The 14,289-nt window shown below is 35.9% G+C and overlaps 1 protein-coding gene across 2 annotated transcripts; it reads right to left on the reverse strand.

Annotated features, from left to right (window-relative positions):
- Positions 1,740-6,696, reverse strand: LOC104766608 (DNA replication licensing factor MCM5-like). Of its 2 annotated transcripts, none has more exons than XM_010490517.2 (18): positions 6,404-6,696; positions 5,986-6,129; positions 5,717-5,896; positions 5,533-5,631; positions 5,307-5,443; positions 5,106-5,211; positions 4,621-4,755; positions 4,457-4,534; positions 3,700-3,804; positions 3,490-3,581; positions 3,270-3,402; positions 3,086-3,181; positions 2,860-2,951; positions 2,682-2,772; positions 2,479-2,588; positions 2,272-2,401; positions 2,082-2,183; positions 1,740-2,002 (listed from the first exon to the last, which is right to left on the reverse strand). In XM_010490517.2, exons 1-18 carry the CDS (start codon positions 6,671-6,673, stop codon positions 1,919-1,921), a joined length of 2,184 nt encoding a protein of 727 aa, XP_010488819.1. In that variant the 5' UTR covers positions 6,674-6,696; the 3' UTR covers positions 1,740-1,918. The 2 variants fall into 2 exon arrangements, with proteins under 2 accessions (XP_010488819.1, XP_010488820.1); XM_010490518.2 differs by lacking the exons at positions 3,490-3,581; positions 3,700-3,804 and adding exons at positions 3,936-4,027; positions 4,154-4,258.

Here is a 14,289-nt window from a genome sequence, read left to right on the forward strand (position 1 = left end):
TTTCGTTTAATTTAATTTCCTACAAAAACTTTTTGACTCTTGATATAAGGAAAAATGATTGTCAGCTACATTAAGTATATGTCAACACATGGTCACACATACAAACAATATAAATATTTTGTTTGGTATATAATTTTCTTGTATTTTTTGTCGTAATTTTTTGTTGTTGTTATATTTCTTTTTGTAAGATTACACAAATCATTTCTTATTTTATTATTTATTAGAAATACATAAAAATAAAAATATTATTTCTAGGAAAAAAGAATAGGCAAAAAGAAAAAGAAAAATACTTTTTTGAATAATTTTCTGGTCAACACTGGTCAACGCTAAATTCCGGTCAACAAAACACCGATGTTGAATGTTTATGGTGTTGTACAGATAACCTATGTTTGTTTATCCATGTTCTTATGTGATGTCAATAATTCATGTAATTAACAAGACATTTATATTGTTTGCATGTGTGGGCATGTGTTGATGTATACTTACAAACTAAACAACCAAAAAAAAAAAAAAGACTACAGCCCAAACCATTACTACAGTCACATTACATTTTACCACTCCCGATGGTGGTTTGGTCCAATTAACCTCCATTATGTTTTGCTTTCTGTCCCATAAAGAGACAAATGTTGTAACAGCTTGTTGAGCTTCTCTCCATAGCCGAGCGTTTTGATACGCCTTCATCACCAACCCCTTACATCACCTTGTTTCCTTTCAAAGACCAACTTGTTCCTGTATTTCCACACTTCTCATACCTGTCTAAACTTTTTATGGTGATATATTAAGCGACAAAAAAGTTGTTTAGGAAATATGAGAAAGCAATATGGGAATAATGCGACAATCCTATTAGGCCTGGGCAAAGTATCCGAACTCGAAAATCTGATCCGAACCCGATCCAAAAAACCCGATCCGAATCCGTGTCCGAAATTATAAAATACCTGAATGGGTCTAGGATTTATTAAAATTGGGTACCCGAACCCAGTCAGATATTATCCGATATCGGAACGGTACCCGAATTAACGCGAACATATGTAAATATAGTGCAAAATAGTTACTAGTGAAATTCAAACATATAACCTAAAGTATTTAATGGTGCATTCAAACCATTTTGCCACTTTAATATATTTGACTAATTCTAAAACATCATGTATTTATATATTACTATGTACACTTTTCATTTTTTTAAAAAGAATTTAGATAGGAGAGATTTTACTTATTTTGTAGAGGCTTAATTGCATTTTTTTATTCTGTACTCATGAATTCGAGATACTAAAAATATTGTTTTTACATATTAAAAAACACAAAGAAGAATAAATGTAAAACAAATAGAACATTTTCAACAAAAACATGTTTGTCATACCTTTTCTTCATCTTCAATATTAGAGTTTGAGAGATTTGAATTTGGATATATTTGAAATTCGGATTGAATTCGAGTATTTTGTTAAGTTTAAGATGTAAATAATCAAAAACGAACCCAAATCTTAAGTTTATTTCGGGTATTGGATAAAACCCAAACCCAATCCAAATCCGATGGGTGTTTATCCAAAATCCGATCCAAATACTAAAAATATCCGAATAGGTTTAGGACCCCTTTATCGAAATACCAAAAAATTCAAAATACCCGACCCGAACCCGAATGCCCAAGACTGAATCCTATAATGATTATAGTATAATCATCAACTAGTCTTCCCTACAATAGATTACATTGCGAAATTCCGACCATTGCTGGAAATTGGAGAAGAAATTTGTCTGGAAAAGCATAAAAAATTAACCAAGAAAGAATCTTCATCAAATACACATGACATCGTTAAGCTTTTTTTTATAGGTATTTTTAGCCTACAAAATTAACTTAATAATACTAAATATATTTTTTTTGGTTTTGTTATCGTTGAATTATCCTGAGATTGTGTGCCTTAGACGATCAAGCTTTGCGGACAATGGAACGTCTCTCTCGCTGGTACTCAACTTCACCTCTCTGGTGCATTACTAACAAAGCCCTCCTTACCTGCAATTTTTACATTCACATACTCAAACCCCCAGTCGGTTTACTGAAAATTAAACAACAAAGATGTTAGCTTAGGTACCATTGAATCGTTCACTCCCATCCTAGCCAGATCTTCTATAAGTCTTCTCTCTGATAACCGAGCTCCAATCCCCATTCTTCTCTTTATCTGTGTTTCAGCTTGCTGTTTTTCACACCAAAACAATCGAGTGATTACATCTCCAACCAAAATCTAAACATATGACTGATTATTTCTTCCCACAAGAACTAACCTTGATCTCATTAGCCATTTCGCCTGTTATGTTTATCTGTTGATTTATCCCTGATCTTGCTGCATCCATGGTTGAGGTATCAAAAAGTTTAAAGGCTTTGCCTACATCATCTTCTGTGGCCTCGTGTGACCTGACATATTTAAAAATGTCAATGCACGGCACATCCCATCAAGTTTCAGGAATATCTATGTTCATAAGATTACTTACAGTCTCATTTTTGCAAGTGACTCACTCAGTCTGATAATAGCTTCGAGTTGTCTCACTGTGATAGGTATCGGAGCAGCCTCTCCTGTTTCATGTGCACGTCTCTTCATATCCTGTTTAACGGAAAAAATTATATTGAGAGACCAACTTTTTTTTATTTCTTTTTATCATCTTATTGTCAAATGTTCTAATGTGATGACAATTACCATTCTGATCGTGACATATTTCTGCTGCAGAATCTCAGCAGCGGCTTTTGAGAGACGGGGATGGCACCTTGCCCGACAGTATTGTATATACCTAATGTGACAAGACCATTAAATCTTAAAGTCATAGTTTCGAATAGAAATATGCAAGAACAAGTTGTCTTGACGAATGAAATCATACCTTTTGAGCCAGTTATCTTCTTTAGCATCTGTGTTTTCACCGGAAAAATTTTCCGCAGATGCATGAACCCTTATAATATGGCTGGCTATTTCCTGTCAAATGATAATTCCAACATTAATCATGTAACGAAGCAAACTTTCCCACTCACAGTGATCTACGTGGTTAATCTCTGTTTCTCTCTGTACTACATTAAATTTCTGAAAGAAGTGTTTCTTTGCTTGCTTACCCTGTCTTGGGAATATTTCCTGATGTCCTTGACAATGAAGATAAGATCAAATCTAGAAAGAATTGTTGTTTGCAAATCAATATTGTCCTGTGCAGTCTGCAAACCCAAAAAAACCGTCCCCTAAGAATATTGCAAACAAGAATCAGGAAAACATCATGTTGACAAAGAATATCAGATTTCAAACCTTAAGGTCATCATATCGACCAGATGGCGGGTTAGCAGCAGCAAGCACCGAGGTTCTAGAGTTAAGGACAGTTGTTATTCCAGCTTTTGCAATGGAGATTGTCTGCTGCTCCATTGCTTCATGTATAGCAACCCTAGAAAAAATATAAACAAAACATTCCATCATTCAACTCATCAAGAAGAATTGGATTCATCAACACTATGATTCAGATTTGAGTTACCTATCTTCCGGTCTCATCTTGTCAAATTCATCAATACACACGACACCTCCATCAGCCAAAACCATAGCACCACCTTCAAGATAGAACTCTCGCTGCAGAGAAAATATTGTGTAAAATAACTGAGAATCTGTTGTAAACTAATTTTGAACATCTCATATAACAGAAAAAAAGAGAATGGGGCAGAAAAACACTGGCGAACATAGGACATACTGTGCTGCTATCTCGAATCACCGACGCCGTGAGCCCAGCAGCCGAAGATCCTTTTCCAGATGTATAAACAGCTATTGGAGCCGTCTTCTCCACAAATTTTAGAAACTGGAAAGAGATGTAAGATGTAAGATGTAAGACTGTAATTTAACACTAGAACAAAAGGATGTAAGATGAATATCGGGCTAATAAGAGAGGCATAGAAAATATAAAAACACTNTGATTCAGATTTGGGTTACCTATCTTCCGGTCTCATCTTGTCAAATTCATCAATACACACGACACCTCCATCAGCCAAAACCATAGCACCACCTTCAAGATAGAACTCTCGCTGCAGAGAACATATTGTGTAAAATAACTGAGAATCTGTCACAGTAAACTAATTTTGAACATCTCATATAACAGAAAGAAAAAAAAGAGAATGTGGCAGAAAAACACTGGCGAACATAGGACATACTGTGCTGCTATCTCGAATCACCGACGCCGTGAGCCCAGCAGCCGAAGAACCCTTTCCAGATGTATAAACAGCTATTGGAGCCGTCTTCTCCACAAATTTAAGAAACTGGAAAGAGATAAAAAAAAAAAAAAGCATATTGGGTTTCAACATGTTAGCTACAGGTGTTGAGTATACCAATGAACTTTTGTAAGGACTGTAATTTAACACTAGAACAAAAGGATGTAAGATGAATATCGGGCTAATAAGAGAGGCATAGAAAATATAAAAACACTACCACTCTTATTTTAAATCATTGATACAAACCTGTGATTTTGCAGTTGATGGGTCTCCCAGAAGCAGAACATTAATATCACCTCTTAGTTTCACTCCATCCGGCAGGCTCTGAATTGAAGATAGAAATGTATATAAATATGTCAAAAATACATCCAAGTGTACAGAAAATGAAAACTGAAATCGCAGTCACCTACCTTCCTTGATCCTCCAAAGAGAAGACACGCCACTGCTCTCTTCACATCCTCATGACCAAAAATAGAAGGAGCGATCTTGGTGCAAATGTTTGCATATACATCTTGACTATCACCAAACTTTTTGAATTCTTCCTCCTAACGTATGAAAGACAAAACTGATAAATGAAATTGTACAACAAGGCTGCATAAAGCGATGCTCCAAGCAGGCCTAAATGGTTTAAGCTAAACTAAAAGCACAAAAGCACAAAGTAGTTTTGCTGAACACCATCACAGTCACTTGGAAGTTGTACAAAGAAGAAAATTTCATAAGGCCAACAGCAACTCAAGGCATATTTGGTTTTTAGTGATGAACTAGAATATTGACAGCCCAGGAACCAGAATAGCTCAGCTACGATGGCTTTTTAGTTCATTGTGAAACCGTAACAATATCATAGGCTATCAAATGAATAAAGGAAAAACAAAGATCCAAATGATGCAATACTAACTTCGTCAGGAGTGAAGTTGGCAGGGCCACGAGAACTCGCTTCATTTGTGTCTTCCAATCCAACAACTCTTATGTAAGGCTGTCGAATTGCAACTGCACCTTTATGCCTACATCAGAAGGTTAACAAAAAAGTTCATTACTATTGGTGCAACTTTACTAGAAAACAATCTACACTCTCATTTGACATAAACTAAAAGCTTACGAGTTAGATGATGATGAAGCTTGGAAAATGCTGTAGATACCCATTACTGTCAGTCTGGTTCCAGGTACAATTGTTTGTACAAGATGACGATCAACTGAGAGAAGCATATTCCTTGGAAGTTCTCCAGTAGGAACATCCTTCAAAGTCAGAAGCATTTCATATAGAACTGCTTACACTGAAAAATAATACCAAAGAGATAAAAAAAAAAAAAGCAACAGATATATACCTCCGGATTCTCCTGTAGCTTTAATGTCTGCTGATCAACATACTGGCTCCTATCAGGAACCACCATCCATGGATCAAGAGGGCAAGGTTCTTCCCCAGGCTAAACAAAATCCAATTGGTCTTATCATAACTCAGGATAATTACAAACATAGATTAGCAACGGATCAAAGAAATCTTACAAGTACCTGTGGAATATTATCACATGATCGAGGAACAATTGCCCCACCAAGACCCGGGCGACATGGAACTTCCCTTGTTTTTTTACAATTCTTACATACTAAAAATACGTAAGTGGCCTTTGCTTTCACTCTCGAAGCTGCAATGCTGATCCCAGAGATTTTAACCAATTTTGAGATGTACTGGGCCTGTGGAAAGCTAAAGTAAATCTCCATACTAAAAGAAAACACATAGCAGATAACATTTAAATCAGACACTAATAAAAACAAAGACATACCCCAAGTAACCGCATTGACACTGGATCCTCTCTTGAAGTCAGTAAAATCTGAACATCCTTTGGCAAAGGTTCCTCCATTTCCCCTCCCTCATTAGCTTCCCTCATTTTCAATCCAGCCAACACTTCACCAGCTGCTTTCTCAAACTGCAATATAAATGATTGATTAGTCCCAAATTTTCTCAGATCTGACTAAGAAATCTCTCATGTGCAAATAGACACTCGTAAGCTGAAAAATTATGAATCTTTCTGTAACACTCAAACACAAATGTTTTTCCCAGGCCTGTAAACATGTCTATAAGAACTAGATAAGCAGTACAGAGCTTGATTCAGCCAAAATTTTCTAAACCCAAAGAAATCTCATACTTTTAGGAACCCTAATATCTTTAATTCAAACGGTGAAGAAGAATTGCGGTCATACCACAGGGAGATAATCAGCAGGAGCGGATCGGATTAAAGACGGGAGATCAGAATCGAAGGCCAGGAGATCTTCGAGGTGGACAAGAAGTCTCTTAGGGTTATCGATGAGAGCTTCTCTGTAAGGGAAGCAGTTCTGCTCGATCTCGAAATTTCGAATGAATTCCTTAAATTTGGTTAAGACGGTATGGGGGCTGACGGTGGCGGCGTCTGCGGCCTCCGGGAACTGCGGCTGGTCGCTGAAGTAAACTGCGCCTTCGTCCCAACCTGACATCTTTGATTCGTCTCTGTATCTCTCTCTCTAGAAAGTTATGAGGGAAAAGGGGTTTTTACTCACGATGACTTTTGGAGGGAAGAGGGTGGCGGGAAAACGTTGGGCCGGGCCCAAATGACCTATGAACGGATTTGGTTGGTTGGGTTTGCTTATTTTCGGCTAGTATATATATATACTAGTATTATGCCCGTCCTATGGACAGGTACCAGTGGTTTTTGAGTTATGACTTAATAAAAAATGTTAAATTTGATGAACATGACCTCTAAGGATGATAAGAAAACATTAATTTAGCATTGTTTGAGGCAACAATAAATCAAATTCTTTAAATTAGTACTATAATGAACGATAATATAGAACTGAGTTTTATAATAAAAACATAGAAAAAAAAACTTACAGCTCTTCTTATACAGTAAACAATTTTTGGAGATACACAGCGAGCTTTCTCTTGTTTTCTCTTCTTTTCTCTTATAATAAAAGCTTTCTCTTGTATTGTTCAATACACAATGAACCATGAATTTGAAATAAAGAGAAGAGAGGTAAATAAAACTGAACAAAACAATAAATCTGAAATTAAAAGAAAAAAGAAAGACAATAAATCTGAAACGAAGAGAAGTGAATCTAAGATGAAAAAAAATCAATAAGCTTGGATCAATTACAATTTTTTTCCAACACAATTTCTAATCAATGTATATCAGAGAAAAAATATTAATGGAAAGCGGAAGATACAGTGTGAATTAGATTTTTTATTTTTAAAAAGGAAAATATGGCGGTTTGAAAAATAGTGATGTAATGTAGGAGAAAATTTAGGGATTTTCTGATTTTTGTTTCATAATTTTTTTTTATTAAATATGTAAAAAAAATCTGAGGAAGTTACGTTAATTTTTTTAGTAGAGAATATATTTTTTACTAATTTTAATTAATTTTAAAAATTGAGAACTAATCTTATGTGGTATATTTCTATTGGTGATGTGACTTGTGCTTTATATTATAAAGGATTTCAAATTTATTTTAAACATCGATTATATTATTTAGCTGAATATGGCCTGTAATAAAATTTCGGATCCGAACCGAAAAACAGGATATCCAATTAAGGTAGATCTAAATCTAGATAGTAATTATTTGAATCAGCCGGATATGGATCCGAATCCGAATGACATTAAAAAATGTGGTCGGATATCTGGATCATATAGTAATATTCAATGTTTAAAATTATGTTCTATTGGGCTTAAATTCAAAATTGTGTTAATTTCCGGCCAACGAAAAAAAAACCTAATCGCCACAACCCATCTTCATCTACTAATCCTCCTCACCTTGTCTCAATACCTACCGCCACATCAACTCAACCAACAAAGCACCACAAATCATCTTCACCCCTCACCAAAGAAACCGTTGTTGTCGCCATTTTGTGTTGGAGTCGCTGAATTTACTGTTTTGGGGTAAATCTAGGCTGTTTTTGGTGATCAATCAAGGAGCATTCTGAAACACCCTATCCCTCGGCCACAGACCATGAGGTGATACGGTCTCAGCGGGGAATAAATTTTCCGGCCAGACTTCATGTGACGATTCAACGTCATACAAAGCACTTTAAAACGCAGCTTAACTAAAGCTGAACATTACTTACACATTTTTAAGCAATAAAACATTAACTTACAAACATATTTACCTTATACATTCATAGTCTCTGAATCTTCCATCTCCGAACGGACACTTACTGATGAGGACATCAAGTCATCATCAACCAAAGTGCAGGGAGGAAACACTTGTCTTATTTGGAATCTTTCGGTTTTAAGAGACTTCAGTCTGATGTTTGCCGTCCAGGAGAGTATCTATTGCAACTAGAGACTCCTAAGAAGACCTCAAGCTTCATTTTCAGGCCTTGGATCAAATGGATTTAATCTCCCCCATTTAAACTTCAACACTTTCCATATCCAGCGCCAAGAGCATGTATACTTGGAGCAATTAATCTTCAACGGTTCTTTTCCTTTCGACAACTTGACAAGCACGATTTTGAAAGAATCTACAAAAACCAGAGATTCTCATCAAGATACAAGGCGTTCACTCACTTAACATATTTGGCCAAGCAATCTACTCCAACGTCCATATGCATTAAGTATGATTTATTTGTTTATTTATTTACACTTTTAGAAGGTCAGAATAGCATTATTTTTTAGCCTATATAAGCTCCGTTCGTTCCCCCTTGTAAAACCACATTTCAATCATTTCAAGAAATATACAAAGTTTGTTTTATTTTATTCAAAAAGTGTCTTTGTTTAAGCAAGTTTGTCTTAAGTTTCATTTGAGAGATTCATTTGATTCTTGAGATTACAGGATTAGGATTTTTTGTGTGACTCAAACAAGTCTAGTTCTCCACTGATTGAGAGAGTCAATGAAGCCCATTGATTGAGAGAGAGTCAATCAAAGCATCACCACCACTTCTACCATCTTGTCCATCTTCCATTGATGCTTGTTGATCAGTTCTTGATCACCGTTTATTCATAAGATTGTGGAGTGAGTTCCGATCATGTATCATCCGGTATTAGAGCTTCAAAAGCTCCTATCCATCAGGTTGTGTTCATCCAACCTTTTATCTCTTTTAATTTTCTGTTTTTGCTAGTTTGCTTCCAATAAATCCAAAAAAAAGAAATGTTTCTCGTTTTGTTCTTGTTTCTTTGCTTCAGTTTCTTATAATTTTTTTTTTTTTTTTTGCTTCAGTTTAATATTTATTTCCCTTGTATTAAAAGAAAAACCCATAAAAATCATATTTTGTTATTTTAATTATCTTTCGTTAAAAAAAGGGAAATTATCATATTTTTGAAACCTTATTTTGGTGATTGAAACTTGATACGCTTTCTTCCTTTGTTCCTTTTATTTTACGAGGTCTATTCCCTTAACTTTTTAGCAGCCATGGACTATGGAGAAGAAGAAGATGAGAGGAGTGATTACAACACGTCAGAGGTTGATTGGGGAGAAGAACCTGAGCCTACATCGAGTGGAGAAGAGATTACGACTATGGCTCTCGGAGAGGAAACACTGATTTTGAAATCAGTGGAGAAGAAGTAGATGAACATGATGAACGACCTTGGTATGAAGAGATGAATTCAAAAGATGATTTCGAAGAAGAAGAAGGACAAGTTGATGGTGAGATCGAAGCAGATCATTCATGAAACAAAACAAGCGCTGGAATTTAATCAAATTGTGAAGCAGATGAATCTCACCTCAGCATAGAGGATCAACAAAACAAAGCTTATCCAGAACCTGGAAAGTTCAGTCAACAAGAAGAGTCATTCGAGGAGAATAGACCCTGGTGTTAGATACCTTACTTTGACCACGAGGAAGGGTCCAAGAAGAAACTGAATCACAAAAGAGTTTAGAAGAGCCTGAAGCAAGTTTTGGTGCCAAACCAGAACGTGAAGAAAATTTGCTGGGGAAAGTGAAGCCGAAGGTGAGGCTGGAAGAGATGATTTCGAAGGAGACATCATCGAAGAGGAATAAGTCATAAGTGAGGCTGGGAGAGATGAAAATGATGTAGCATATTTAAATGAAGCCGAGAGTAACTTTGAGGAAGATTAATCCATGGAAGGCCATAAAAAAGACTATGAAACAATGAGTGAGTTTGTAGAAGAAGAGCATAAAGAAGAGTCTTGTCAAGAAGAGCCATACAACCTTTGTTATTCAGGTCGTGATCAAGGACCATAGGCTTACTTAAAATGGGACAAAGAGATGGATGCATCGTTTCACGAAAACCACGTTCCAGAGGAGGATAGAACGATCATTGCTGAGGATACTTAGATTGAAGAAGCCTATCTAAAATGGGATGAAGATGCTTATTTTTGACTTGATTGTGATCTACCTGCTGTGCTGGCCCGTAGGTGTATGATGCCTAAAGCATATCTGAAAATGGTGCCCTTTAACCCCAAATTTTTTTCTTCTAAAAAAGCATATAACTATGCAAAATATCACCAAAAATTTCACTTGTTTTAAAAACAATTGTACATAAACATCATCACATGTTGTCAAAAGAGAAAGCATCGTCGGTACATGAGTCACCAAAAATAATCCTCCTTGCTTTCATGCTTGAAAAATCATTGATCAACTTTGAGTAGTCAAGCATTTCCACCAAATCTTGTTCTATTGATATCAACACCAATCATTTAATCGCTCTTAAGACAACATCAGCTTTGTTTCTCAAGAAGAGCCGTTTCAGCAACGAGATGGAGAGAATGTTCAGATTGAGGATTTCAACTACATTAACAATCAAGGTGGATACAATAAGGGCTACAACCAATTCAAACCAAACCCAAATCTCTCCTACATGAATACCAATGTTGCTAATCCTCAAGACCAGGTCTACCTTTCATCAGCTCAGGGCAACCAGGCTCCGTAGTAGCCTTTTCTCCAGTACAATCAAGGTTATGCTCCCAAGGAGCAATCCAATGCATTTGACTAATTATAAGAGTTCGGGTTAAATTTGGAGTGTTTAGACACCACTTTTAGCCATTTTAACCCGAAATAGGCTAAAACCAAGAAAACATTGATTCGAAGCAGTAAACAGCTTTGTTACTGTTTCGAGGGTCAGAATGTGTGACAATCCAATGCATTTGACTAATTGTAAGAGTTTAGGATGAATATGGAGTGATTCGACAACACTTAAACCCGTTTTATCCCAAAACATGTTTAAACCGAGAAAACAGGCTAAAACCGAGAGAAATCATTGATTCGAAGCAGTAAACAACTATGTTACTCTTTCTAGAGTCAAAATATATTATAAGAGTTCGGGTTGAATTTGGAGTGTTTAGACACCACTTTTACCCATTTTGTCCCGAAACAGACTAAGACCGAGAAAACATTGATTCTAAGCAGTAAACAGCTTTGTTACATTTTCTAGGGTCAGAACATGTGACAATCCAATGTATTTGACTAATTGTAAGAGTTTGGGATGAATTTGGAGTGTTTAGACAACACTTAAACCCGTTTTATCCCAAAACAGGCTTAAACAAAGAAAACATGCTAAAACCAAGAGAAAACATTGATTCGAAGATGTGAACAGCTATTTTACTCTTTCTAGGGTCAAAACTGTAACGATCCAATGCATTTGACTAATTATAAGAGTTCGGGTTGAATTTGGAGTGTTTAGACACCACTTTTACCCATTTTGACCCGAAATAGGCTAAAACCGAGAAAACATTGATTCGAAGCAGTAATAAGCTTTGTTACTGTTTAGAGGGTCAGAATGTGTGACAATCCAATGCATTTGACTAATTGTAAGAGTTCAGGATGAATTTGGAGTGTTTCGACAACACTTAAACCCGTTTTATCCCAAAACAAGCTTAAACCGAGAAAACATGCTAAAACCAAGAGAAATCATTGATCGAAGCAGTAAACAGCTATGTTACTCTTTCTAGGGTCAAAATATGTAACAATCCAATGCATTTGACTAATTATAAGAGTTCAGGTTGAATTTGGAGTGTTTAGACACCACTTTTACCCATTTTGTCCCAAAACAGGCTAATACCGAGAAACATTGATTCTAAGCAGTAAACAGCTTTGTTACTGTTTCTAGCATCAGAACGTGTGACAATCCAATGCATTTGACTAATTGTAAGAGTTCGGGATGAATTTGGAGTGTTTAGACAACACTTAAACCTGTTTTATCCCAAAAGAGGCTTAAACCGAGAAAACAGGCTAAACCCGAGAGAAAACATTATTTGGAAGCAGTAAACAGCTACGTTACTCTTTATAGGGTCAAAATATATAACAATCCAATGCATTTGACTAATTATAATCGTTCGGGTTGAATTTGGAGTGCTTAAACACGACTTTTACCCATTTTGTCCCGAAATAGGCTAAAATCAAGAAAACATTGGTTCTAAGCAGTAAACAGATTTTTTACAGTTTCTAGGGTCATAATGTGTGACAATCCAATGCATTTACTAATTGGAAGAGTTCAGGATGAATTTGGAGTGTTTAGAGAACACTTAAACCCGTTTTATCCCAAAAGAGGCTAAAACCAAGAGAAAATATTGATTCGAAGTAGTAAACAGCTATGTTACTCTTTCTAGGGTCAAAATCTGTGACGATCCAATGCATTTGACTAATTATAAAAGTTCGGGTTGAATTTAGAGTGTTTAGACACCACTTTTACCCATTTTGTCTCGAAACAGGCTATAACTGAGAAAATATTGATTCGAAGCACTAAACATCTTTGTTACTGTTTCTAGGGTCAGAATGTGTGACAATCCAATGCATTTGACTTATTGTAAGAGTTCAGAATGAATTTGGAGGTCAGAATGTGTGAATTTTTAATGCATTTGACTAATTGTAGGAGTTCGGGATGAATTTGAAGTCTTTAGACAACACTTAAATCTGTTTTATCCTAAAACAGGCTTAAACCTAGAAAACAGGCTAAAACCGAGAGAAAACATTGATTCGAATCAGTAAACAGCTATATTACTCTTTCTAGGGTCAGAATGTCTGGCTGTCCAATGCATTTGACTAATTGTAAGAGTTCGGGATGAATTTGGAGTGTCTACACAACACTTAAACCTATTTTATCCTAAAACAGGCTTAAATCTAGAAAACAGGCTAAAACCTAGAGAAAACATTGATTCGAAGCAGTAAACAGCTATGTTACACTTTCTAGGGTCAGAATGTCTGGCTGTCCAATGCATTTGACTAATTATAAGAGTTCGGGTTGAATTTGGATTGTTTAGACACCACTTTTACCTATTTTGTCCTGAAACAGGGTAAAACTGAGAAAACATTGATTCAAAGCAGTAAGTAGCTTTGTTACTGTTTCTAGGGTCAGAAAGTGGGACAATCCAATGCATTTGACTTATTGTAAGAGTTCAGGATGTATTTGGAGTCTTTAGACAACACTGAAACCCGTTTTATCCCAAAAGAGGCTTAAACCTAGAAACCAGGCTAAAACCGAGAGAACACATTGATTCGAAGCAGTAAAAAGCTATGTTACTCTTTCTAGGGTCAGAATGTGTGACTGTCCAATGCATTTGACTAACTGTAAGAGTTTGGGATGAATTTGGAGTGTTTAGACAACACTTAAACTCGTTTTATCCCAAAACAGGCTTAAATCTAGAAAACAGGCTAAAACCGAGAGAAAACATTGATTCGAAGCAGTAAACAGCTATGTTACACTTTCTAGGGTCAGAATGTGTGACTGTCCAATGCATTTCACTGATTGTAAGAGTTCGGGATGAATTTGGAGTGTCTAGACAACACTTAAACCTATTTTATCCCAAAACAGTCTAAAATCTAGAAAACAAGCTAAAACCTAGAGAAAACATTGATTCGAAGCAGTAAACAGCTATGTTACTCTTTCTAGAGTCAAAATATATAGCAATCCAATGCATATGACTAATTATAAGAGTTCGGGTTGAATTTGGATTGTTTAGACACCACTTTTACCTATTTTGTCCCGAAACAGGCTAAAACTGAGAAAATATTGATTCGAAGCAGTAAATAGCTTTGTTACTGTTTCTAGGTTCAGAAAGTGGGACAATCCAATGCATTTGACTAATTGTAAGGGTTCAGAATGTATTTGAATCTTTAGAAAACACTTAAACCCGTTTTATCCCAAAAGAGGCTTAAATCTAGAAAAC

The sequence above is a fragment of the Camelina sativa genome, chromosome 19 (genome assembly GCF_000633955.1).
Source record: "Camelina sativa cultivar DH55 chromosome 19, Cs, whole genome shotgun sequence".
In the NCBI taxonomy this organism is placed as follows: Eukaryota; Viridiplantae; Streptophyta; class Magnoliopsida; order Brassicales; family Brassicaceae; genus Camelina; species Camelina sativa.

Coding starts and splice junctions, on each gene's coding strand:
- LOC104766608 (XM_010490517.2), bottom strand. CDS start 6,673: ATGTCAGGTTGGGACGAAGGCGCAGTTTACTTCAGCGACCAGCCGCAG. Junction 5,212..5,306: donor GCTTCATCATCATCTAACTC/GTAAGCTTTTAG, acceptor CTTCTGATGTAG/GCATAAAGGTGCAGTTGCAA. Junction 2,402..2,478: donor TCACTTGCAAAAATGAGACT/GTAAGTAATCTT, acceptor TAAATATGTCAG/GTCACACGAGGCCACAGAAG.